Here is a 25,709-nt window from a genome sequence, read left to right on the forward strand (position 1 = left end):
AGAAGCAGTTTACAATGATTTCACGAAATCACATCGTTTACAAATACTTACATGCAAAGTCGTTCAAATACCTCGGCTTTCAAATACTCCCTCTTCAAATGTCGAAAATCATTAACCTCTAGTTTACTTTTTAGGAATTTGAATAAAAGTCATTCGGTGCCAACTCAGAACTAAACGGAGGGTGATTTATTATTAATTTAACGTTTTGAGTACTGAAAAATGCAGTTGTTGCAGTCGATGGGTGTGAGCTAGTATTGCCGTGGTGAAGACTGATCTGTCCGTGGTGGTTGGATTTCCTGATCTTTCGAAAGACAACTGACTGAAAAGTGGTTGTGAACCTGTCAGAATTTACTGCTCTGCATAGTTCTAGTAATATGGTGTCGATATATGCAGCAAAAATAAGCAATATTTTTCTTGGAAGTGGTTCCTGCGCGAAAAGTTTTTGTTGGATTCGGTTGATCTTGAAATACTCATACAGTTGACTCCTGTTTACTTTGGGACCCATACATATAAATTCACGATAGACGTCATAGACATATTTTGCAGCCCCGTTATTGTATTCCAATCGATAAGAGCCTATTTTGTGTGAGGTTCAATGAGAAAAAAATCCACAATGAAATTTTTGAAATGTAAGCTAGCTGGTTCCACTAATGTCAATAGTCTAAAACTCACGATGGGCCACATGACGATATTGTAATATCACTTTGTGCACAGCATAAATTTTTTTCGGAAGAACGACTGATTTTGAACGAACTTACCTAAATCACGATCACGAGTTGGAGTGATCTACGATATCCATTGAATTCACCATGCCCTTCATAAACACTGTTCCTCAATAGAGCTTTATCTGTCAAAAACTGTGCCAAGTTCATCTATGCACTTTTAATGAGTTAATGCATGTCGAAAGTTGTAAAAAATAATCGCGAACAAATGCAAGTCATTAAATTCCATTTTTTGTTTGAGTTGAATATTTGAAGTCACTGTAATTAACAATTTTTCCAGATTAAAATTTTTTGGCCGAGTTACTGCAGACAATACAGTCTTTACAAATTGCAACACTAATGTTGTTCAATTCCGAAATATAAAAGGCAACTTATGTATGTATACGTACCACAAATCGTTGGAAAAAATCGGCCATGCCTTAAGGGTATACATACGAGTACTATATCTAAGCGCCAAGCAATTTACGTTCGTAAATTTCTGATATTTATTTAGTGAAAGCTTCCATTTTTTCTTCTAATAAACAACTAATTTAACCCTATGAATTACCTGCACTCACAATGTTCAATTGCTGCATTATTGTAGACGTCTAGAAATTGCATGGAATTTGGTTTGGTTCAAAAAGTGAACAACAAATAATTTCCGTGCCATCAGAACCAGTCTTTAAAGCTTTTGTTGACATCAATTTACATGAAAATTAAATTAACTTAAAGAGCTCCGTTATATAAATTATTCACCAGCATATGCTTTGCATAACAAATAAAATTTGTTTTGAAAGCTTTCATCCAAATTATATGCTTTCTTCCTTTTGTGATTGATGGCTTTGATTATTGCAATCAATCCGATCAGAGTCGGCTGCCATTTACATATGGTTTAAGTACAAACGAACAACACGTGCGAAAATCGATTAAATCTTTGAGAAAACACAAACATTTAAATGAAACGAAAATACATTCACATATCATCATATTCACACGAATACGTGAATGAGTATGAAAATACAAGCCACATGTGCTAATTGAAATTCTGTGTTTGTATGCCAATCCACTTCACATTTGCTAATTGGCGAACGTGTGTGCGTATGTATTTATGCCTACTATGTTTATGGGGATGTGAAGATGTGCTTAATAAATCACGCAGGTAGTGCACAATTACAATTAGCAACTTTTTGTTGTTTACTTGGGCTTTGTTGTTGCTATTACTTAACACACAGGGAATTGAACTCATTTAGGCGCAAGTGACGTTCAGATATTGTTGTTACAGCAAAGAAAAAATAATAATTTATTGCCGACTTGGAATTATTCAACTTAATTTACTGTTGAAATATTTATAGCATGGCGGTAAATATTAAAACAGACCGTCAATTAAAATGCAAATCTTTTGTAATTTTATTTGGCAAATTGTTGTGTGAGCCCAATTTTAAACTTTAAACATTATAGTCAATTTTAAATAAAGAAAATTGTTAAGTTATTTTGCTACCAAAGCGTAATAAATTATGACGATGCCACTAACATGCATACATCCGACATACCGCCCCCGCTAAGAGCTTAAGCATCAAGTATCAAGCAGCAGCAGTCAGCCAAGTCATTAATTACGTTTATATGTGCGCTTCTGTGTATGCGGTTCGTTAAATTATACATATTTTGGTGTATAAAAGATATTTTGGAAAACTCTGCATGAGCAGCAGGACGCGCGCAGACCCTCTCGAAGAAAGAAAATGCTGTAAAATATGACGGTTTATTTGTAGGAGGCCAGCAATCGGGTCGCTTCGGCGAACTGAGAGCACTCAAATAAAAATGAATTATTGAAGATTAACTCACAACTGTGCACTTGTGTGTCATAAATAAACACAAACAGCCGAGGAAATGCTCACGCACTGCGATGCACCGTGGGATGGAACATGAAACATTTTTAATAAATGTGTTATTTGCTTATGTCTGTATGTACTACCAGCACTGGTGGCCAAAATTACTGTCATACACTAAGCAATTTCGGCCGAGTCAACAAATTCTCACTAGTAGTCTCTTCATTTGTATGTGTGTTTGAGGTTTTGTGGACGTGACATTGCACTTGACAGTCAAACGACTCAGCACATATTGTAGTAGTATCTTTCCAAGTCTCGGCAATTTGAAATACTCAAGTGGAAACAAGCTTTACAATCGATCTTTTGAACGAATATTGCTCTCTTCTAGTATCACATCGAACATTTTCGGAGTTTGAGACTTCACCGAAGATACGTCACCCGTCAAAACGTGCAGTTTTTATAACATAAAATTGCATCTTGATTTTAATCGATCAGTTTGAATGGCAGGAATCGAATGGTGCGATCTGAATCTTTGGATCTTATTTATCGCCATGAACATGTCGTCTCCTTCAAGGTAATCCAATGCACTTGTGATAATGATTTTTCCAATCTTCGAAACAGTTGGTAAATACAATTTTCGGAATAGCCTTTGATGCCCGTTGCGATTCACGTTTAACTTCTCAACTCAAAATGGGTTTGCCGGAGCGGTCGTTTGAGTTTGCTGAATAGCCAGCAGTAATACGGAGCTAAATCAGGCAAAAACGGTTGTTGCCTCACGATATCGACGAAGAACTCAAGGAATCAATGCAGTATGAGATGGTGCATTATTGTGGTGCAAAAACCAAGAGTAGTCAGCCCCTAATTCCAGGCTCCTTTTACAAATAACTTCACGCAAACGACGCATAACACTCAAACAGTATTCCTTGCTGACTGTTTTGCTGGTCGGAAGTAATTCGGAGTGAGCTTCGTCACGTTAATCGGAGAAAACTCTCAACATAACCTTGATTTTTGATCTGCTTCAACGCGGTTGTTCGAAGAAATTGTGTGATTTTTGAGTCATGACCTTTCGAAATGGTTTTCACTGATTTTTCCGGTATTTCCAGGATGTCAGTAAGATCTCTGACTGTTAATCGGCGCTTCTCGAGCACCAATTCCTTAATTTTATTGACGTAGTTTTTCGACAACGCTTTCCCGACCCTCCTTGAATAATGTTTATCAATCAAAAACACTTACTGGTGACAAACAATTCTCACCGAAGGTCTTTTAAAAAATTTTGAATTTTTCGGCACCATACAAATGCCACAGAAAGTCACACCAATCTAGAAGAAAAAATTTCGACAAATGGATTCTCGCCCGAAATATAAATTAAAAAGTCCTACTACTTTGTTTCTAAGAGTAGTAAATAAAATAGTTTTCATGTAAGAACTTGATTTTGTTCCTTTAGTTTTTATAGCAGCTATATACTAAAGTGATCCTATTTCGATGAGTAGCAAAAAAAGAGAAGTTTGCAAAATGGTCAGAGTGAGATATCAAAAACTAAGAGACTAACAATTAGTGCTAGTTCGCATATGTACCAACGGACAGATAGACGGATATGGCTAAACTTACTTAGCTTGTCACTCTGATCATTTATATCTATATATCTACAGGGCCTCCGATATTTCCTTCTGGATGATACAAACTTCATGGCAAATTTCATACCTTCTGTACAGGGTATACAAAGTTTGCGTATTTTTAGTGAGAATACCGTCCATGCCAATAAAAATGCGTACTTTTTCCTATTTTTAAAACAAAAAACTAATATGCCCGAGATTTGCTTTATTTTCCGATATTTGCCAAGCATTTCTTGTGTTCGAAATCCCGGCGCGCTCAGCGAATGCGTGCGAAAATGTGAAAGTGACAAATAAAGCGCGCGAAGTGATAAATATAATCGAAAAAGTTTTTGCGGTGGCGTGAAATGAAAAAAACTCGGAATTTCTATTTGTTTACTGTGAAAACTTTGCTTCGCAGTGTTGTTATTTATGCGCGAAGGGACACAAATTTGTCACCAAAGTGTAGCTATTTTTCACACTTGAATAAAGATATATTAAAGCGCTAATGCATGTGGAAAAAGCAGTCCATGGCAGGTGCTTTTTACGAAGTTTGCTAATATGTTAGTCTAAAAAATTAACTTCTGCTTATATTGAAATATTGTATGGTTATTGTGAAAAAGAAATACCACAAAATGGTTGCAGGCATTAAAGCGATATTTGAACACAACGTCTTTTCACTCCGTTTACATTACCCAACAAAATTTTCTCGGTAGAGTTTTGCTGGAAGATGGTGGCTTGATTTTAAATATGCTGAAAGCACGTTGCGAAAATCATTTTCATTTGTTCCTTCTTCTGTTCTTCTGTTCAGGGTTAAGTCAAATGAAATTTATACAGTTAGCAAGGTTTAACAGTTTTTACAGTCGTTTTTTTATCTACTTATTGGTCTTTTTTAACTTGTGACTTCACTAGATCTCAAGCCAGTATATCAAAAACTAAGCGACCAGTAGCGTATGGTAATGAGAAACTCAGAAAAAGTGATGATGAGTAAATAGAAATATCTTTTTGAATACAAATTTATGGAAATGTGAGCAAAATGTTTTTAAATTTTAAGTGTATTATAATTTTTAGTAATAAAGAACATAAACAAGAAACCTATGAATGGAATATCTCATTAAAAATTAAACAAAAAAAAAAAAAATATTTATATGAACAACATTTTTGTATTTTAGTTGACAATAAAAATAAAATTATTTAAAATGTTAAGGACATATACATTATGAATAAAATTTTTTAAAGAATACCTTATTTGGTCTCTTATCGTTTGGTCTTTAGCGGATCGCTACCCCGGTGTCCATTTCTTGTGTGTGATAAGAAGCGCAATTTTGAGGGTCGTTACTTATTATAAATTTTATGCAGATGTTATGTTATGCCTCACAAACGTTAGTAAATCTTCCACTTTTGTGGGAAGATATTCTAAAATTCTCCACTGTCTTTTTAAGATTCCAATGATTTATTCAACGATACATCAAGCAAGAAAATTGTATTAATGAGGATACATAATGTTTTTTTATACCTACGATATTGCTACAATCCCTTAGCTATCTCCAAACTATTATTTCATGCCCATAATTTGTAGTAGAACTCAGCAGTTTTGACAGTTCCACATCTATTGCGACCTAAAAATACGATCCAAAGCAATGTGGAATTTAAAAACTATTGTGAATTGAAAATACATTACGATCCATTTGCTGTCGTATGTCATAATGCCAATCTCCGCAAACGATTGACGTAGCAAGTAATTTTCTTTCGTATGGTTGCCGATCCGTGCACGGATGTAACGATTCGACCCCTGAACAATTCCAAGAGCCTTCTGGGCGCGACTGAGGTGATGTGATCCCTGTCCACGTAGATGGAACCTAGGGCCTTGCATATTGCTGGGCAATCCAGAATTAGATGTTCCGTGGTTTCCTGTTCCATAGCGCAGAACCGGCAGTTTGCGCAAGAGACTATGCTCATGTTGGGCAAGTGCTTCTTGAGCCTGCAGTTCCTTGTATAGAGCAGGAGGCAGGTTGAACATTTAATTAAAGTTTCAGAGGTTGTACCCTCCCAAAAGTAGAAGGGCATGGCAAATTCCTGCTTTCTGCTACCAATGCTGTTCTCTCCCCATTCTCTCCATCATGTACTCCTTCATACACTGATAGGTGGTTCAGCCTTCCACTCACTCCACTAAAATCGATTTAATCTCATAAGCTGATTTCGCCTTTAGTGTTGCTTGACTATCGTTAAGTATAGCGATACGTTGGTTGCGATAGTTGCCGTGTTGATTGGGCTCTACACACTGATGCTCGGAAAACGTTCCATTGCCTCTTAGTAAAAGGATTCTCTTAGTAAAATGGACAACGGTTGTTTTACCGGGTTGATATTTAACCATACCGTTTTGCACTATTCCTTTGCTACACTTAAGCCCTGTTGAACTATGTCGCAAGGAGTGTTCTTAAATTTGCAATGCACCACTATGACAAAGTCATTGGCGCACTCCTGGCATCGAGTCCCATTGCTAGTGAACATCTCAAGACCAAAACGAATCTTACTCTCACCCACAGTTGTTTCAGTTACCTTAGTACACAGTAAAACCTCACATTTGTGATTATAAGATATAAGATCAACATGACATTCTAGATCTCCGATAATTTTTATATATCTACAAAAAGGATTTTACAATATTTGATTGAATTACATTTATAAATCAGGCGTGTTCTACATTTTAGCTATTGTGAAATATATATTGTCAAAAAGGGTTATAATGCACATGTCAAATAATTGTATTATTTTTCTATGGTGAATTCTGAGTCAAAGGCTTTCCCCCTCCATTTTCATTTCAAACACATTATTTTGTGGTTTTGCTTACTCTCAAATTAGTCATCGAATTAAAATTGAGAACCTGTTTTTGTAGTAACCCTCAAACACTTAAAACACCTGGCAGCCCCAAAATGAACGACAAGGAGACAACGAGATATTTCATGAGTTTTGCTAACTAATTAACCTTCAATACATAAGCAACATGAGGCACACAAAGTACCATATACGCAATTACCTATACAATTCATCAATAAATACAACACTTGTTTATAAGCTGCAGGCTTGTGCCACGGGCCACCTCGGTAAACGCACCCTAAAAGCGGTTACGTCCACAAATTACATTGAATTCGAAATTCCGCGCTGAATTGCTGACAATGGTGATCCGATTACAGTCAAGTAATTAAAATTGAAAAGAGAATAACTGTATTGGTGAAATTGCGGAGGAGATGTGTGGGAGGAAAATGCGATGTAACGGTGGTTTTCTCGTTTTACCAAAGTTAGGTGTAATTGGTGCATACATTAAAATCCCTCTACTCCTCCATGCGTCAGCGGAAATACGCTAAATGACGGCCACTGAAATTAATCAGAAATAAGAGGCAGCAATGAGAGGGAAAAGCGCAAATTATGGGTCGAAGTGCAAATAAATTGAAAGAATTTAAAAATTAACGTTCATTTATGTGCCACGCGCTATTGAAGGTTCAGAGTTCAGGGTTCAGGGCTTATACCGAATTGAATTTTGTGGACAGTGAATGTTATTCTGTTTTTATGGATATAAAAAACTTGATTTTGAAAATAACTAATTGTAATTCTATAAATTATATTTAAGTCTTATGTGAGCTCTATGTCTGTACTTGCTGCGGAGATTGTAGCCTCGGCTTGGATAATTATCTGTGTCCAAGATATCTATCTATCTGTCAAATGAAAAAGTTTTCAATACTAAAGCTTGATTTCAATCGATCAGTTTGATAACACAATGTGACAAAAAAGCACCCGGAAATTGAAATTAAATTCTCTGGGTGAAGTATATAAATGACTGGCCTTAATTACTATGCGAAATATGAACGCGATCTGTAACCATTTTCTTTGCTGTAGCTGCTTAAGTCGGTACACCTCAGTGCAGTGTTGCACTTTTTACAATTTGTTTTTTGTACTTCTGACCAAATTTTATGAGCAGAAACATTGCAAATGTTGGAAAAGGATTACAATGATTCAGTTTTATCAAAAACACAAGCCTACGAGTGGTATAAACCCTTCGAAGTCGGTCGAGAGAGTACCGTAAACAGTCATCTTCTGTTTTTGTACCCTTTCATTTCACTTTATTCAGTCAGACATAATCTTAGATCACAGTTTAAAATAAAGAGAGTGATTGTATATGAAGTTGTTGGCCTATGGCTTCCAAATTTTTACTAGAAGTTGTTTTTAGAACGGATTCTCTCTTAACCGTCTTAAACTCTTAGAGTCTATAGCATGATTAAATGCAAAAATATTGATTTCGTTTATTTTGTGAACCAAGTTTTATTTGATTATCACACTGTGCGTGAAATCAGGCATGCCCTTGTTTCTATACAAATATTCACTTCCGAAAATGAAATAAATTCCTTGTGCAAATGAGCTATATCAGCGGTTTTCCATTTTCCCGCCACAGGTTCTTTGGCTGGCCGACAAGCTCTGTGGTAAAAGAACCGCTTTGTCATTGAGGTTGTCTCCATATAGGCGTTTTCAGCTGCTATTCGGTCGTCGTCATCAATAAAAAACCTTAATAATCAATCAAATGATTTAGCCGATTATCATCACTCTTAAGCGTTGACGTTTGCGTCAGCATTTCCTGCAAGAGCATCAAATGTGGACGAGGAGTTTCGAATATTGAGAAATTGTCAGTCATTTGGTTTTGTAAATTTCTTGGTATTTTAAGGAGAAATTGCATTTATTTTATATAATTTGAATGTGCATAAGCAAGTACAGTACACAGGAAAATTATATAGCTACAACTAAAATTTATGTTCATAGACATTTCAAAGTTTCAATGAATATGGCGAAATTCTTCGCAGTGCAACCTTCAACATTTTGGTACACATACATAATAACAGTTTTAAAAAATAATATAGGAAGACTAATGTCGTACTATGATTCGCATTGAAATTCTGTGTACCATCGCTTTTGCAGTTGACAGTAAACTCACACCCTACTTATATAAGATATTCATATTTCTCATGAAGCCGCATCTTTCATTCAAAAGGCGATGATGAGAACTTCGTGCGAAGAGGAAACCGCCATAACCTGTGATGCAAAGAAATATTTTATATAAAAAATCATAATAATGAATTGTTGGCACAGAAAATTATTATGCACAGCACGGTAATAATGCGAGACGAGGGTTAGGGAAATCTTTGTTGTGAGTTATGACTGCTGAATAATGGTATTGGCTACTCCGCAGGACCACTTCGCAGGAATTGCACAAACGCCTGCGAGACCGCAGCACTGACAATTCGAAAATCTTCTTGGCGGTTGTTTATATAGGTGTATAAATAAAGGAAAATATAATTCTGTTTGCTTTAATTAAGCAATAATAGTTGCGAACGATGGCCAAATGGCACGTCCTTCGTAATATTTTGAGGTAATTATAATAAAAAGTTTCTGAAAATGCGGAAGAGGAACTTGGTGGAAGTTTATATGAAGGCAAATTTCTGCTTTGCATCATCACTAAATTCCTACTTACTCGGCTCTCAGCTTAATACTTTAAGGGCATGGAACTTTTCGATAAAGTTTTGGGAAAGGAAGAAGCTAAGGTAATTTGTTGGTTTTTTGGTATACATACTGTATTCAATTCACCACTCCGAAACTACGCTAACACACACCGCAAATGCTCGCCTGAATAGTTCATTTCCAGTTGATCGTGTTCTCATTGACATCGATTTGCTTGGTGACACCCTGGCACTTTTGCCTTTCAACCACCAGCAGCCCTTAGTATATTCATAGCAACCGGTAAGTGTGGGCTGGGAGCAGATATGTACCCACGCTACGCTAAGAATGCCATAGGAACGGCTTCTGTGGAAGTGGGAAGCCTTTCACAAGCATGACATTCAAATGCCGATGGCTTAAAAGCGCAAACGGCAAGTGAATTTTCAAAAAAAACTGAGGTATTCTTTTTATTCATCACCGCAAATTTAATCAGTGACAATTCTTTTTGACCTTTCGGAATTTCACTACTTAATTTGCATTTTTTATTGCATGACTTTGGCGTTTCCACACTTTTTGGCTTTATTACAAGGCGGATGCAAGTTCCCCTACATCGAAGCTATAAGAAAGTTCACTGATGATTTCTAGTTCTTGAAAGGTATAAAAATATACATATCGATTTTGATGAAGCAGCTTGAATGGCAGTTATTTACTACAGTGGCCCGGCCAGAACAATATATTCGGAGAAAGTAATGTTGCTTTCGATTACAAAATATGTCAAACTTCGAGAAGATTTATACCTAGCTAAATATAAAAGTTTTATGTGCAGGGACGTGGGTTCGATCTTTCAATTTGTATGGCAGCTATGTATACTCGTATGTTGCAGTGTTCCGATATCGGCGCTGCCAATAAATGAGCAGCTTCTTGTAGAGGAAAGCACTTGTCCAAAATTTCAGATCGATATCTCAAATTGGGTTTTTGAGAAGTGCACAAATATGTCAAATACATATGTCTCACGTTATTTCTCTCAAATTGCAAAGGTAGAAGAAAAAGCTTACTCATAAACTTCACGTTAGAGTTTGTTAAAATTCCCCGCATAACTATTATTCTGAGAGAAATAAATTAAGTTTATGACCGGTTTTCACAAGACTTTCTTAGATACATTTGACAGGTAATGATGGAAAGAATATGCATTTTTTATATTATTTTAAATTTTGTATCAACAACCACTTTTTTTGGCATTTCAAGCAAAATCAATATTATGACTATTTTTTCCATCATTAGTCTAAAGTAGTAATAAGGTTTCTTGAAATTGGTATAATTTTAAGCAAAAAAACTTTTCTGATCGCCGGACATTTCTTTCGAGGTCATATTCTAAATTTCTCCAAATTTTTTCACATGTAAATTAAATCCTGGAAACTTACTGTCGGTTTTTTTTAAATAATTTAAATAAAATGTATTTTCAAAAAAATCACAAAAACCGGCTTATTCAGGATTGCAATTAGATATAATCCCTCAAATAGTATAGACACTATATGGTTGATGAAGATTACAAATAAGATTATAAGCTTCTTTTTCTAAATAATTATTATTAGCAGCCGAAGGCCTCTGCTGCCAGTGCTGCTAGATATTTATTTGTAGAATAGTATGTATTGTACAAATAATTTATAAAATAAAAATAAATAAATAAATTATTATTAGCATAAATAACTATATAATTATATAATGTTTGCCAATAAAATACTTTGAAATGAACTTTACATATTTTTACTAAAATTATTTCTAATTATTTTCAGTTCATTTACCGTTGCACAAAATCTTTCACCGATCGCTTCGAAAAAGCAAATCAACACGAGACTGAAAAAGTGCCACAAAGTTAAACTGCGGCAACAACAGAACTTCTAAAGCCAAGCCAAGCCATAAAACAACAACATATGCGCTACACTAAAAATTGAACGAATTGTATCGAAACTGGAAAAGGAATTTAGTTCGCGAAAATGTTTGTGGCAATAAATCAAATGAATGGGCAGGCGGCCAAAAGGCGCAAAAAGGAGAACAAAAGGCGCGCGGCGGCAGCTGTTGTTACCGAAATTGCTGACGACGGGGCAGATACTATGCACGGCGGCGGTCTAACAATGCCGGAAGGTGGAACTCAGACGGAAGCAGAGATGAAAGCAGTGGCGACAATACCAGCAACACAATCGCCACCACTACCGTTAGTTGATGCAACAGCATCGGCGGCTAGCTCGACGTCCAGTTCGACGGCCAATCTCATTGACGATATGTTGCCCGACTTTGTAGCCGACAGCACCCCAATAACAAACGCTGCGAAAACCAAAATTGCAACAAAGCCAGCGGCAGCGGAATCGCAATCGACAGCGAAATGTAAAAAATGCCAACACGCGCTTTCAACGTTCCACTCTGGCTGCCGCTGTGAATGCGATTCTGTGAATAAAAGTTTATACAGTTCTGCATCGACGGTCGCAACTACGATCACATCCAAGTTTAACCCGCCCACGCCGTTATCGCCAAATGCGACACCACCCACGTCATTGTATGCGGTGTATATGTGCCTCGGTACCCTCGCTTTGGCCGTGGCCACTCTGTCGGTGCTCTTCTACTCGCATGTGCACTCCGTCGCCAGCAACAATAGCGCGAGAGTCAATAGCGAAATGCCGATGGCTATGACGCCGAAAGATGCGAATTTAAATTTGGCTGTATTCCGGGAGCAATTTCAACGTGAATTGCTCGCATCGGAGCATGTGCTGCGTGGCATAGTGTCGCAAATACTGTACCAGCGGGAGAGCAAACAAAAAGAGCAGGAAACAAGCGGACACAATGTCGTGTTTGGTGGAGCTGAGCCGATCCATCGCTATCAGCAACGGTAAGTAGTGAACTGGAACACCACTGAATATAACGCTCATCGCTGCCCTGGTGAGTTCATCCTGTAGGCGATGATTAATTGCATTTGCCACATCCAACAATCGCCTACTTAGGGCAGGCACCAGCGGGCAACAGCTGTAGTGTTTGGGGCATCTGCCATCTGCCGGTCAGTTCGTAGGAGATATTTGAGCGTGACTAATTTGATTTTTACCCATGGCAGATGATGCATCAATTGTGACGTTGGTTATCCGTTGGGACTGCTAATGGCTTATTAAAAAGCTATCAATATTGTGGGTGGCAAATGAGAAATTAATGCTGGTAAAATGAATGACTGACGTGGAAGTCTTTTTTGTTTCGTGTGCTATAAAAACCAACAAAACATTTCCTTGGAGGCTTTTAGCTCCTACTAGCAGTCATTCTAATAACCACTTAGTGTGACGTCAGTTCTAAAAAAAACAATTTGCAAGCATCTCAGTGTCATTGAGAGAGTCGTCTACCTACGTCAAAAAAAAAAAAAAAAAAAAAAAAAAAAAAAAAATATTTTCTAATACTCTTGCAACCAGTTGTAGAGAGTATTATAGATACAAATATCGAAGATATCGAAATTTGTTTGTATGTCTTTCCAGAATAACGAAGGTCAAAATTGTAACTACGTAGGGCAGGAAGCGTTTACTCATTAAAAAACTTGAATAATACATTCTAATATATTTGAAACTACAACTTTGAAACACCCTTACCAGAAATCAGTAATATTATTAAAAAAACTTAAAACCTTGAAAGTCAATAAAAATTGTTCAAGCACCTAGGTACCGAATACCTGGACCTCGGTACAGATAGTTGACTTTTGATCGAAAATGTCGATCAATGTGTAAGATATATAATTGAAATTAAGGGATAATATGAAGATTTTCTAACTTGCGGGTGACTTTACCATATTTGATTGGTTTTTTTAGTATGTGATATTCAGAAAAATAGACAAAATCGGGTCGTTCCTATGTTATATATATAATACATGCACCATATTATGATTTTCGCTTTTCGAACAAACCTTATGCCGAACATGTCGGTATATGTATATATAAAATTTCTTGGATTTTGATCCTCTAGTTGACGTTATACTAAATACTACCCTGCCTTTGATTCGGCTGCACTCTCTTGGTGGTCATAGCTTTATTTTATGTGTGGTAAACTGTTTTAATGCTCCAGTCATAGTTGTTTATATACAAGGGTATCTTCCATTATGTGTGCGTACGAAATAAATAAAGTTCTCTTCAAAAGGCATTTTTTCTATATTGATTTACTCTAAATAATTTATAATTATTTGCGGTTTAAATAAAATAAATGAATGTATTTTATTGATTAATTATTTAGTAATTGAACATTGCTAAATACACTTCAGTTTCGAATACCATATGTAATTTCTGTAATATATTTGCTTATATGCACAGTTGTTGGTGCCCTGGTCTCATCCACCTCCTTATAAAAACGTTCGATAGCGACCTCTATCGCAGTAGCCCTTAAACTATTTACATGGCATAAAATCCTCCACGCATATGTACATCTAAAAATAATCGAAAGTGCGTGTTGTTCCTGGAATATGCTAAGTTCAAGGCCAAACCGTTCACCCACATTTTATGGCAAATGAATGACGCAATATTTACTGTGCACGCACCTTACAAACTCAAACAAAAAGCTCAACATTGATGCCAACTTTTTATTGGCGGCGATAGGCGAAGCCTCGGCAGAGGCGAACGCTGATTTGCATTTAATTGAATAGTTATGCCAGCATATGTTTTTGAATAAATTAGTTGGAATTTTAAATTAAATACTTGGAAACCGAAGCGATTGCTGGAATGGTAATTGAAAGAGCAAGTCATTTCTAGAACACAGCTTGCGGAGGAGGTTAATAAAATTTAATTAACGTTCTGAAAGTAGATGATAAAGGAAATTGATACGAATTTTCAAGTAAAGTTATAGGCAAAGGGCACACTGTTGATGATAGGGACCAAGTAAGTGAGAAGAAAGAAGAAAATCAATATGAAATTGGATTGTAAATACGTTTTAGCTAAAATTAAGGTTGACCGTATCCAAATCATATCTTGAATTTTCACTGTATTGACTAGTTGACTGAAACAATTCTAATTTTGGAACAATGTAAACTTTCGAAATTTCAATTGATCTGCATGTTTCCAATGAACCAAACGAAATTGTTAGCTTCTTTTCTAAATGTCATTTTCTCACACACAAATTATATACGCCATTCAGAGTAGTGGCTTTTACTGAAGCACTTCAACTTCCACATAAAAAACGTTTTAAATAATTTAATATAATTTTATTTTATTTAACATTTTTATCATTTCCTTTTGCAGCACGATTCGAGCGACGGCAGAAGAAAAGACAGCAACGATGCTGGCTGACGATGGAACGCTGGTGAGAAATGAGCGCAAATATGTTGGACATGTCAGACACGTTGCAGACACCCCAACAACCGCGAATGCCGCAGAAACCGCTGCGGTGCAGGGGAGTGCGAGTCCTGTGGCAAGAAGAGTACGCCGTGATATTACCTCGTCGCCGGCTGCTATGCAATGTAAGATCGCCGAGAAAGCATTTGCTGGGCTCGTTAGGCGCTCAAGGGAATCAAAGTGTTGATAACAATGCGCTATGCAAATGAAAAATGTTATTTATTTATTTTATTTCACGCTTGCTCTACCTGCCTTTGGTTAATGGGTATTCTTCGGGGTGGTGTGTTATTTAATTAGCGAAATTGTTTGTGAGCGACCGTTAGTTTTTATTTTCTATGCAGAAAACTTAATAAGGTTTAAAATATACATAAATTCTTCATTTTAAATACATATTCTATGATTAAATTTGCAAATTTACTTTAAAGTCATGCAAACTGACTTACCGTAAAATCCTTGCTTTGAGTCTGAAGCTTCTGCAAGCGTGTGGCACGTGGCACCTTTCGCTTATGTATGTGTTAATTTGTGATGGTAGTCAGAAATAATCTAAGAAATGTGTTTGAAGCATGCTGTTTATGTTCTTCTTTCTTATAGTCTCATACAAGTTACGTATACGCAATGTTGTACAAAGACACTTCAAATAATTACATTTAAAAGTATCTAAATATGAAACAATTCAATTTCGTTAAATTGTATGGCCGAATATATGAAAAGTTTTGTATTCATCGAGTAAGACTTCACAGTCATTCCAACACCAGTAAGAAATGTCTGAAAGTTTATAGCGACTAGTAATGGAACTTATTTCATGAAAAATTAGAATAAGGTTATTGTACAGTATTTTGTTTTTAATTTGTTATTCATTCTCATATATTTCAAAGTGATTAAATGAAATCGTGGCTATATTCCACACATTCGTATGTATGTACTATTCTTTATATAGAAAAAGTACGTGTCACGTTGTTTGTTCGCGATGGACTCCTAAACTACTGAACCGATTTTAGTAAAATTTAACTTACTGTGTCCAGGTCGAACTTAGAAGATAGGATAGTTAAAACAATTCATAAATAAAGAATACAGCATAAGCTCTCTTAAATGGACGCCCTATTAAGCAGACATCTCCATTTACAATGAACATTGTTGTTGTTTATTAAGTACAGTATGTAAAGGGGACAACTCTATTAGCTGGACAGAAACGCTGATAACCCGACATTGAGAAAGATCCTTAAATTCGTTTTTTTCCAACGAAATTTATTTGTATGAACATATTCAAAATTAAATACCAAGTACAATCCCTTGTATTTTTATACCGACAAAAACGTTTTCGCCATTATTTGTAAATGAAATTTTCACCAGTCGGATCCACAAGTAAATAAGTATATATTTAGAGATGCTAAATCTCCACATTTCAGAAATGTGAGCGATAATACTTCTCTGACTACACTGCATAATCAGCATGTGTGTGAGTATGAAATTTACTGTAGAGAGCCTTCTTATCAATCCGGTTTTACTCAACAGCGCATACCCTTAATGTAAACCGTAAAAATTTCCAATAAATAGTTGAACTGAACGACTGTGATTTTCTGAAGGGGAAACTCATTAATCTTCTTGGCATCGAAATCATCCGCTCAGCAATAATACTGTGTCAATGAGTGCTTGAAATATTCAATATCAACAGGCTGGAGCTGATTTTCAGTTCGCAATTTTATTGCTGAGCTCTGTTTTGCAGCTCATTTCTCTGATTTCTTGTCCATCCGGTGCTTTAACACATTCACTTTGGTCGTTCGGCTCCCTAGCTGCCATGAGTGTGGTCTGATGCCTGTGCTTTTCCATTTACACATTTTTGCTTTAGATACAACTGAATGCTGTTGCAACACGTTTACTTGCTTTGCAGTCTCATTGAACTCACTTTTTGGTTTGATTTTCTGTCTTTAGCCGATCCCTTTATCGAATTTTTCAACCCGGATCACCGCAAAGTGCTGGAAGAGCAGGATAAGGAAATACGCAAGCGTACAGGACTGAAAGGAGCTGCGCCCGGCGGTGACGAATGGATTTACTTAAATACCTACTGTCGAGTGCCGGTAAGTGAGAGATAAGGACGAATATTTAAAACTCTTTAAATTCAGAGATAATTTTGACTTACAACATGAAAATAATTTTGTAAATTTTTAATTCATTAGGAAAAAATCATAACTGGTTTCTGCAAAGGCACTCAAGACTATTGTCCGCCTGCGCCTCAAGGTCCTCCGGGTCCAGTAGGTCCCAAAGGTACAACAGGACCACCGGGGTTGCCCGGAATTCCTGGCCCGAAGGGCAATCGCGGTGATGTTGGTCTGCCAGGGCCGAGGGGAGTCGATGGTGCCAATGGACCGATCGGGCCACGTGGACCAAAAGGTGATATTGGCATACCCGGTCGTGCTGGTCTCGACGGGCGTGATGGTGTGCCAGGTGAGCCTGGTTTAGATGGTGTACCTGGACGTGCTGGTGCCGACGGCATACCTGGCAAAGATGGACTACCCGGCTTGGATGGGCGTGATGGTCTAAATGGCAAGGACGGCAAAGATGGTGCACCCGGACCGAAGGGAGCTCAGGGACCACAAGGAGAGAGAGGATTGAAAGGTGTGTAAGAATGGTGGCAACCAGTTTTATTTTATTGTAAATAAGTATTTTAAATAAAACGTTTGAAGCAGGCATGGACACCTAAAGTTTGAGATATTTGTAATACAATACCTTCTGAAATAATAAGACTCCCAAAGTACATACTTAGCACTATACTTATATACATGTTTGCTTGTACCCCGTACATGCTCCATTCGCTGAAACTTTGCTTCGAATTGCCTAGTTTTCATTTCGAGCTTTCATCTGCATTTACGATTTTCGTTTGCTTCGCTTATCATTCTGATTCAGGCACAGCTAAAACAACAAAATCCGTTACCATTTCACAAGTATGCCAACGAGGTGAGCCCACCTCATGATTTGCCAACTTATGCTGAACTTTAGTCTAGTATTTACACACTTCCATCCAAACGAATAATAAGATATTGGCAGGCGAATCGCCTTACTCGGACCAGCACATCGACTTTAGTCCCTTTTTAGGTAAAATTACTTTTTCCGTTATTTGTTTAGAATTATTGCCGGGTGTTGCATAGCTTTAGAGTTCTCCAAAATCAGCATTTGAAGAGGCTACTTCTTTAAGGTGCAGTTTAGATCACTTCCTCCTTCGCTATTTTTCTTATTTTGCCCTAATTTATTACCGTCGCCTTGTATGTTCTGTAATCTTTTTTGTCCTTGTTATACATTTATGTACTTTGTACGTACTGAGTTCGGTTGTTGTCTTTACATATTGCCTTTTGTTTATTCTTTTTATATATTTTTTATATATTTGCTTTTGTGAGCAGTTTCTGTTTGTGTTTGCGTTTATTTGTTCCTTGTTTTGCAATTTCTTCGTTTCTTTCGTATGCAGCAATGATTTGTTGCAGTAAAAGTTTTGAGAACGTGGCCGAAAGTTTCTTTTCAATCTGAGGAAGTGATGATGGCTACTAAAAATATGCCACCGAAAAAGTAATGGCTGAAGGAGTGAATGGAAATTGTAACTTGGATTAAAGGTTTGCTGACTCTGTTCATCTAATTTTATTTGAATGTTGAAGTGCTCAGCAAGGTGTTTTTTTATGGAAAATGTTATACGAAGATGACTTCTTCAACAGGGAAGTAGTGCTGAAAATGTTTCCTTAATGTTTTCTCATGCTGCATACAATTCAATTTGTAGCAGTATAAAAAGATTAAATCCAGTTAAACACCTTGGGCTTTGAGGTCTGAACCGCGAGAGGTCCTCTAAACTAAATGCTCTTAAATCGATCTCGTCACAATGATGTTTCTTATGGCTAAATATTAGCGAGGCGGAGTCATCTTGTTATTTTCCCCTCTATTGTACAGTTTTTTTTAGACTGCGATTGAAATGCTTAGGTACGTAAACCTTGTCGAACCTATGGAAATATCTGGGATTGACATTATCCACCTTGACACATTTGTGGTAAATTCGAAGCACTTCGGCTTTAGTGATGAATTTTTATTATAAATAAATTTACTGCCTTTTCAACTTTTCTTCTTAATAAGAAACATATTTATTTAAATCTGTAGGTATTGCTGGTCCCCGTGGTCGGCCAGGAAAATCTGGAAAGGATGGAACGCCAGGAATACCAGGAATTAACGCTTGGAAAGTGCAGTTATTAAATGGCAGTTTCTCCAATGACCTACTCATTCCACCATCAATTGCGGGTAAATACTTGTACATTAGTCCTATTAACCAACTCTTGGTTGAGTTTGACAGTTTCTTAAGCCTTCTTCTGCATATAATATACCTCTTACCGAATAAATTTTCATTCCACTTATAAATGATACATAATTTTTAATTTTCAAGTAATAAGTAGCTGATTATAGATTCAATGATTACTAATAATTACAAAGCGCAGTCGATTACAAATAATATATATTATAAGTTGATCTATTATTAATTTTAAACTCGAATATCCTCCTTTTTCACACACACACACACGCTCACAAAGTGAGGCATAACAATTATGTTGTCCTTCAAGACGTCACTTTACGATTGCAACATTTCGGTCATTAATATATTAAGTATTTATATTTTATGCCAATTAATTAATCGCCTCAATATTTGTGGTAAACAAGTGCACAATAGCTCTTAAGCTACTTAATTATCAAAGAATTCCATTATAAATTCATGTTGCCTTTGCAGACTTGAATGCCCCGCACATAGAACGATTCTTAATCGTCGAGGAGGGCAAGACTTTGAATCTGAGCTGCGCCGCCAGCGGCAATCCGATGCCGCATGTTGAGTGGCGACGCGATGATGGACGCACAATTAATATTAACGGTGTCGAAAGTAAGTATAATCAAGTTTATAGACTTTATAAACACTTTCATTAATATTTAATTGTGGATTTATGCGAAATCGCCGCTAGTCAGTTAAGCGCATTACATGTACTTATTATAGAGATAGTGCTTTAACGCCAAGTATTTCACCCTTGTCGATTTCAGTGTCATCGATTAGCGGGCCTTACTTAAAATTCACGAACATCACTCGACATCAAATGGCTGCCTACACCTGCTATGCGGACAACGGTCTGGTGCCAGTTGCGAATGCCACCTTCCTCGTTCAGGTTCACTGTAAGTACAGTTTTGGGTGGCAAGCTCCTAGTATGAATTTATGAAAAGTTAATTAGTTAATTTAAAAAAAAAAAAGAAAAAAGCACAGATATTTTCAATGCGTGATAATTAAAGTTAATAGCAAGTTTTTACGAAAAATGATACTGCCAATCAATTGGCTTTAAAATTGTATATTAATTAATTCCAGTTAATTAGTTAAATTTCCGTTAAGTGAGCACATTAAGACCTAAAAAGCTTAATAGAAATATTTCACTAATTTACTTATTGCGCTGGTTGTAAAGAATTCAACACTATTTTTTAGTATACCATCCGAAGTAGAAATTAGGGTGCGACGGACGGCAAAGAAAGTTATTTATTATCCTAAGTTCATATCACGAATTCTCAAAAGGATTTTCCTTGTTTCATTTCGAATTAATTAATTCGAATTATAACCAAACGAGTAATTATTTCAACATCTGATCGAATTTGACACGGGCGTTTCTCATTTTTGCTATGTAGCGCCAATTGGAGATTTCAAGCGAAGCCAGGTCCTTCTCCACCACCTTCGTTCCAACAGGTCTTCATCTTACTCTACTTCCCCCGGCGGGTACTGCGTCGAATATTTTTAGAGCTGTAGTGTTTTCGCCCATTCGGATGACGTGGCCTGTGCCGATTCTCCTTTTACGGGCCTTTTCCAAGATTGCGCATTGTGAATATCTGGTCGGTTGTTGATTTTCCAGGTCTGAAGCCACACTAATAAGGTCCAATCAGTTTGTTGACATCCCACGGTGGTTGGCGCAGATTGTGGAGTCTCCTTTTTTGTGGATTGGCCATAGCACACTTAAATTCCAATCGTTGGGCATGCTTTCGACCGACCATATTTTGCAAAGAAGCTGATGTCATGCTCCTTATCAGTTCTTCGCCGCCGTATTTGAATAGCTCGGCTGGCAATCCATCGGCCCCCGCCGCTTTGTTGTTCTTCAGGCGGTTAATTGCTATTCGAAGCTCTTTACTCTACTTTAGTATGCTCTATACATCGGTTATCGGTTATTAGTGCATAAAAAATTGGCATGCTTGTATTGATAAGATAATTAAAATTTGTACAATGTTGATGAATGAAAATGTTTTTTTGATCCGGATCAAATTTGATCAGATGAAGAAAATGGTAAATAGTAGTAACTAGATGGCCACCTTAACACCTATTTATGTAAAATTCAAATAAAAAATAAATTACTAACTAAAAAGCATAAATTACGTTGCGAAAAATGCAATATTCTGAAAAGGTAAAATAGTTTTAAAAATTTTATTATTTCCCAGCGTTTGCCATAAATTTCAACGAATATTTTTTACATTCTTGTTTATTTTATATAATACATACGTGCTGTACATGAATCTATTTAACTAATATATAAATTCTCTTTTTGCACACTTTCCATTTACAGTTTCGCCAATGATTGCCGTGTACCGACAAATGATTTATGCTGAGTACGGACAGAGCGCAACGCTCGAATGCATGGTGAGCACGACAATGTAGAAAAATATTAACACTTTTTAGCAAATAAATATTTTGCCATAATAAAATGAAATATGGACGAGTCGCGTGCTGAAAATTCACAGTTCAGGGGTCAGATGCGGAAAAAGAGAAAATAAACGAAAATTGTTCTGCTTTTCATTTTTGCTAAAGGGTTAAATATACAGGAATGTTCCATACCTTATGGTGTTTAAAAAAACAAAATTTCTGAATGCGTATGTAAGTTTTAGGTAAAACCTGAAACGCTGACGAGCAACAAGAAAATAGCACGCCGATAGAAAGCTGTATAATCGAGTCAAATATAGTTGTTTTTACTATTATAAATCCTTTTATGATTGTTTTAATTATCTGCAAATAAAGCTAATTTTTTCCTTGGGCACTCCCATTATAGACACATTAATTTCTCACTCTGAATGTTTTTCATTTCTCTTCATATCAATGCTTGTGCGTAAGCTATGGATTAAGTCCCTTATGTATTTTAAATTCACATTGGCTTAATTCCGCTACAGAAATGCATAAAGCGGTATTAATTTCATTTATTTGTAATCCCTTAATTGTTATGTAATAGGTAACTACAAGCTTAATTTGCATTTTATTTCACATTCATTCCAAACTATAATAACTAGACAGCAAAAAAAGTCAGCAAATTTAGATTATAACGAGGCGAGTAAAAACTTTGCTAAATGAAAATACCGTTAAAATAAACAAGTGAAATAGTTCTAGCAACAACAACAAATATTAAATTGTGCGCTATTTACCTTCCAACTAATATCTGTTGTCTGTCCATGCATATTTACGCTTGAACTACAAACTCCACAATTTGGGTTGTGTCTAACGCTAGTTCACAGCGCAATTATAAATATGAAATTTGGTTGGCTTCACCACATTAGCCCTACTTTTTTTTTTTAACTGCATATCAGATTGTTATTTGATTAGTTTTGGCCGAAGCTGGCGCTTTTGCGGTCATTATAATATAATTGTGGTAGATTTTGTGGGAGTTGTGTGTTTTTCGTTTAATTTGATGGTCTATATTTCACTATATTTTTTGCTTTTGTTTACGTATATTTAAACTTAATTTGTCGGAATTACTGGTTTCTTTGTTTATATGGATATCGAGGGAAGGCCCTGTGTTCTTCCTAGAAACTTGCGATAATATGTATACTATACAAACTTACTTTTAGCAAAAAGAATATAAGTATTTGCTTTCGTCGAAATATTGTATTTTATTGGGCTCGAATTTACCACCTGATCAAATTTGACTCGGACTGAAGAAACTGCATTTTCATTTATTTTACCAAAGTTTTTATTATCGTTTTCAAATATATTTGTTTTAAGCCTCGGTTAGGTTTCTATGGTTTCGGCAAGTTGTTGGACAATTTTGAGATGGTATTCATAAAATTACGTTTCGTCTGTAGTAATGATGCTTTTAATGAATATACTATATGATAAAGTAGATTCTTAAAATACTTCTACAACATTTTTGACGATTCCGTAGTCGCAAATCCATTGGAAAGTGGAATAGGATAAAAATCGACAGACAAACTTTTCGAGTCGTAAACAATCTTCCGCCAAACACTCACTAATTGACATACATAAGAAGGTTAAGCTTTAGGAGTCCATTAGAACCCAATTATTCATCATTATTTTAGTTTTTTTTTATCTATCAGATGGTATTTTATATATAGTTTACCTAAGAGTACGGAGTATTTGAGATTGTATGAGAAGAAAAGATTGTAGGTTAAATTTTTTATAAGAAGCTCTAAGCAATAATTCCGATTTAGTCTTAAAAGCAAATTTTCCATAGAAAAATACTATACTTATTTGCGTCGATGTTTGCTCCACCCTCATCAAAAAAATGTCTAGATTTTTAATTAACCTAATTTTTTAAGTGACACAAAAAGTAGTCAAACGCATGTCTCCACTTTGCTAAGTGATGCAGCCAATTTACCAGCACGCTTAACATGAAAGGTTAATCGGCATAATGACAGCATCAACATAGCAACAACAACAACAGCAAGCCTTATAAAAACGTGTTGAAAAATTGACAACTTAAGCAAGCATAAAAACAGAATGACAAAGGTGAAATTAAGACGAGAAAGAAATAATTTCACAGCCCACAACTCACATACTAAACCAGAGCACCAATGTAAAGGGTGCTACAATAACGGTTGTGTTTACATACATAATTGTATATGGACCGTTTTACTTGCCAAAAATAACAAACACTTATGTATTGTATTTATGTATGGTTATTTAGCCTTAGACCCTCGATAACCTGCCACTTCACGACGAAGGGTTATGTCATCTAAGTAGATGGTTTGCTGTAAGCAAAGCAGGCAAATCGATACTTATGTGTCTACTCTCACTTTGAGACTCTAAAACTTTGTCAATGAAAAGCTACTTCATCCATATCCTAACTACATAATTGCTCAGAAAATTTCTTAGATGACATACGCCATGGCTATAAATACGTTTAAACGTGACAGAGTTGAATATTCCCTTCCTGCTTTATTGCCGTAGCATCGTCGAAACCACTCCAGACACCCACTACTCAACTGGAGGCCGCATGTAAGCAACACACGCGCTTGATTATTTCTTTGCTCTCTTGTCAGGTTCAACTTGTATAATCCAACATTGTATAATCGTAGGCGCCTATTCCAGCCCTCAGCTTAGCTTTCCCTTCAATTGTTGTCATTTTCGTCTAATTTTTCGGCACTTGGGAGTTTTACCCTTTCGTCTGTGCACCGTTACTGTCTGTTTTACATTTATTACAAGAAATAAAATTAATTGTGCAGTAAAGTACTCCATGGAATTTGCTCTATGTCTTATTTGGCATAAAGCAAGCAATGCTTAAAACTGTAAATGGTGCTCATACTCATTTGAGTCAAGTGTTGGTATGACAGAGAAATCTTAATTAGTTGCATATGTGGCAGGAGCTTAGAATCTACATCCTTCCGAGAGAACTTTATGTCATTTGTTTTCAGAAATTTTTACGGTTTTCACTTTTTAAGCTGAAGAAAATGAAAGCAATTCGTTTACACCGGCGAATTCTGACAAAAGTTGGAAAAATTAGTGTCTTTAAAGTTTAAATAAAATCCTTTTGATTTTTCATTATGGCTAAAGTGACTTTTCTGTTACAGGTGGAAGCATTCCCTGAGGCAATCAAGTATTGGGAGCGTGCTTACGATGGAAAAACTCTAGATCCAGGCGATAAATACCAAATCGAGACATACACTGACAGGTACTCATTGCCTGTCTATATAATTGCAATATAGCATAAATAATAAGAACTGTGAACTGAAATGCTCAAATATTTATCCACCCTTCCAGCTTCAAGACAACAATGCGTTTGACCATTACGAATTTGAGGAAAGACGACTTCGGCTACTACTATTGTGTGGCGCGCAATGAGATGAATGCGACTATGGTCAATTTTGAAATTGCGCGTAAGTTTGCTAACCGGCTTTATGCCCACATAAGGGCTTGGAAAATTGGCTATAAACACTGCGTGGCTTTTATTTTCAGCGCAAGATCCCAACAGCGAGATACCATATGTAGGAAAGGAAATTAAATTCTACGGACAGCGGCCACCGGAAAGTGAATGCCCATTGTGTGAGCAATGCCCAGATCCAAGGTGAGTTTATATGTGGTAACAAGACTGCAAAAAACACAAACGACAACAACAAATCCAAATGCCAGCTCAGTGCAGCGAAAGTGAATGGCGTTGAATGTAACAGTCAATGCTGAGCATCACATACGCTTTATTGGCTTTGTTGTAGTCGAAAGGGTTTTTATGGATTTTTTTCGCTTTGCTTTGTCTATTTCACGCTTGCAGCTGCAGTTTCATGTTTATGTACTTTCGTTTGTATGTGTGCTAGTTGAGCATACAGGAGAAGTTATACGCTTCCACTTTTTTAATTAAAAATCACAATTTATCGCCTGCCATTGCTTCAAAGAGCGCAGCAAAGTTAACTGGTAAATGGTGTCATCTACCGTTATAAGGGCGCATTTCTATCGCCACGCTCAGATAGCTAATCGCAGACAAGCTTGTTTACGTTTCCGTGTGGACATATATTTTTTTT

At 36.4% G+C, this 25,709-nt stretch overlaps 1 protein-coding gene across 1 annotated transcript in view; it reads left to right on the plus strand.

Annotated features, from left to right (window-relative positions):
- Positions 1 to 25,709, plus strand: part of LOC108967677 — a 37,961-nt gene that overhangs the window by 3,456 nt on the left and 8,796 nt on the right. Inside the window, exons 2-12 of the mRNA XM_018931249.1 lie at positions 11,388 to 12,475; positions 14,844 to 15,061; positions 16,866 to 17,011; positions 17,111 to 17,549; positions 19,068 to 19,205; positions 19,687 to 19,833; positions 19,989 to 20,117; positions 21,539 to 21,612; positions 24,768 to 24,868; positions 24,958 to 25,073; positions 25,153 to 25,261. Coding sequence (XP_018786794.1) covers positions 11,589 to 12,475; positions 14,844 to 15,061; positions 16,866 to 17,011; positions 17,111 to 17,549; positions 19,068 to 19,205; positions 19,687 to 19,833; positions 19,989 to 20,117; positions 21,539 to 21,612; positions 24,768 to 24,868; positions 24,958 to 25,073; positions 25,153 to 25,261 — 2,504 coding nt within the window. The 5' untranslated portion in view covers positions 11,388 to 11,588. The remainder of the gene's footprint in view (positions 1 to 11,387; positions 12,476 to 14,843; positions 15,062 to 16,865; positions 17,012 to 17,110; positions 17,550 to 19,067; positions 19,206 to 19,686; positions 19,834 to 19,988; positions 20,118 to 21,538; positions 21,613 to 24,767; positions 24,869 to 24,957; positions 25,074 to 25,152; positions 25,262 to 25,709) is intronic.

This window comes from Bactrocera latifrons, unplaced genomic scaffold (assembly GCF_001853355.1).
Source record: "Bactrocera latifrons isolate USDA-ARS-PBARC rearing strain unplaced genomic scaffold, ASM185335v1 scaffold_195, whole genome shotgun sequence".
NCBI classification, from domain to species: Eukaryota; Metazoa; Arthropoda; class Insecta; order Diptera; family Tephritidae; genus Bactrocera; species Bactrocera latifrons.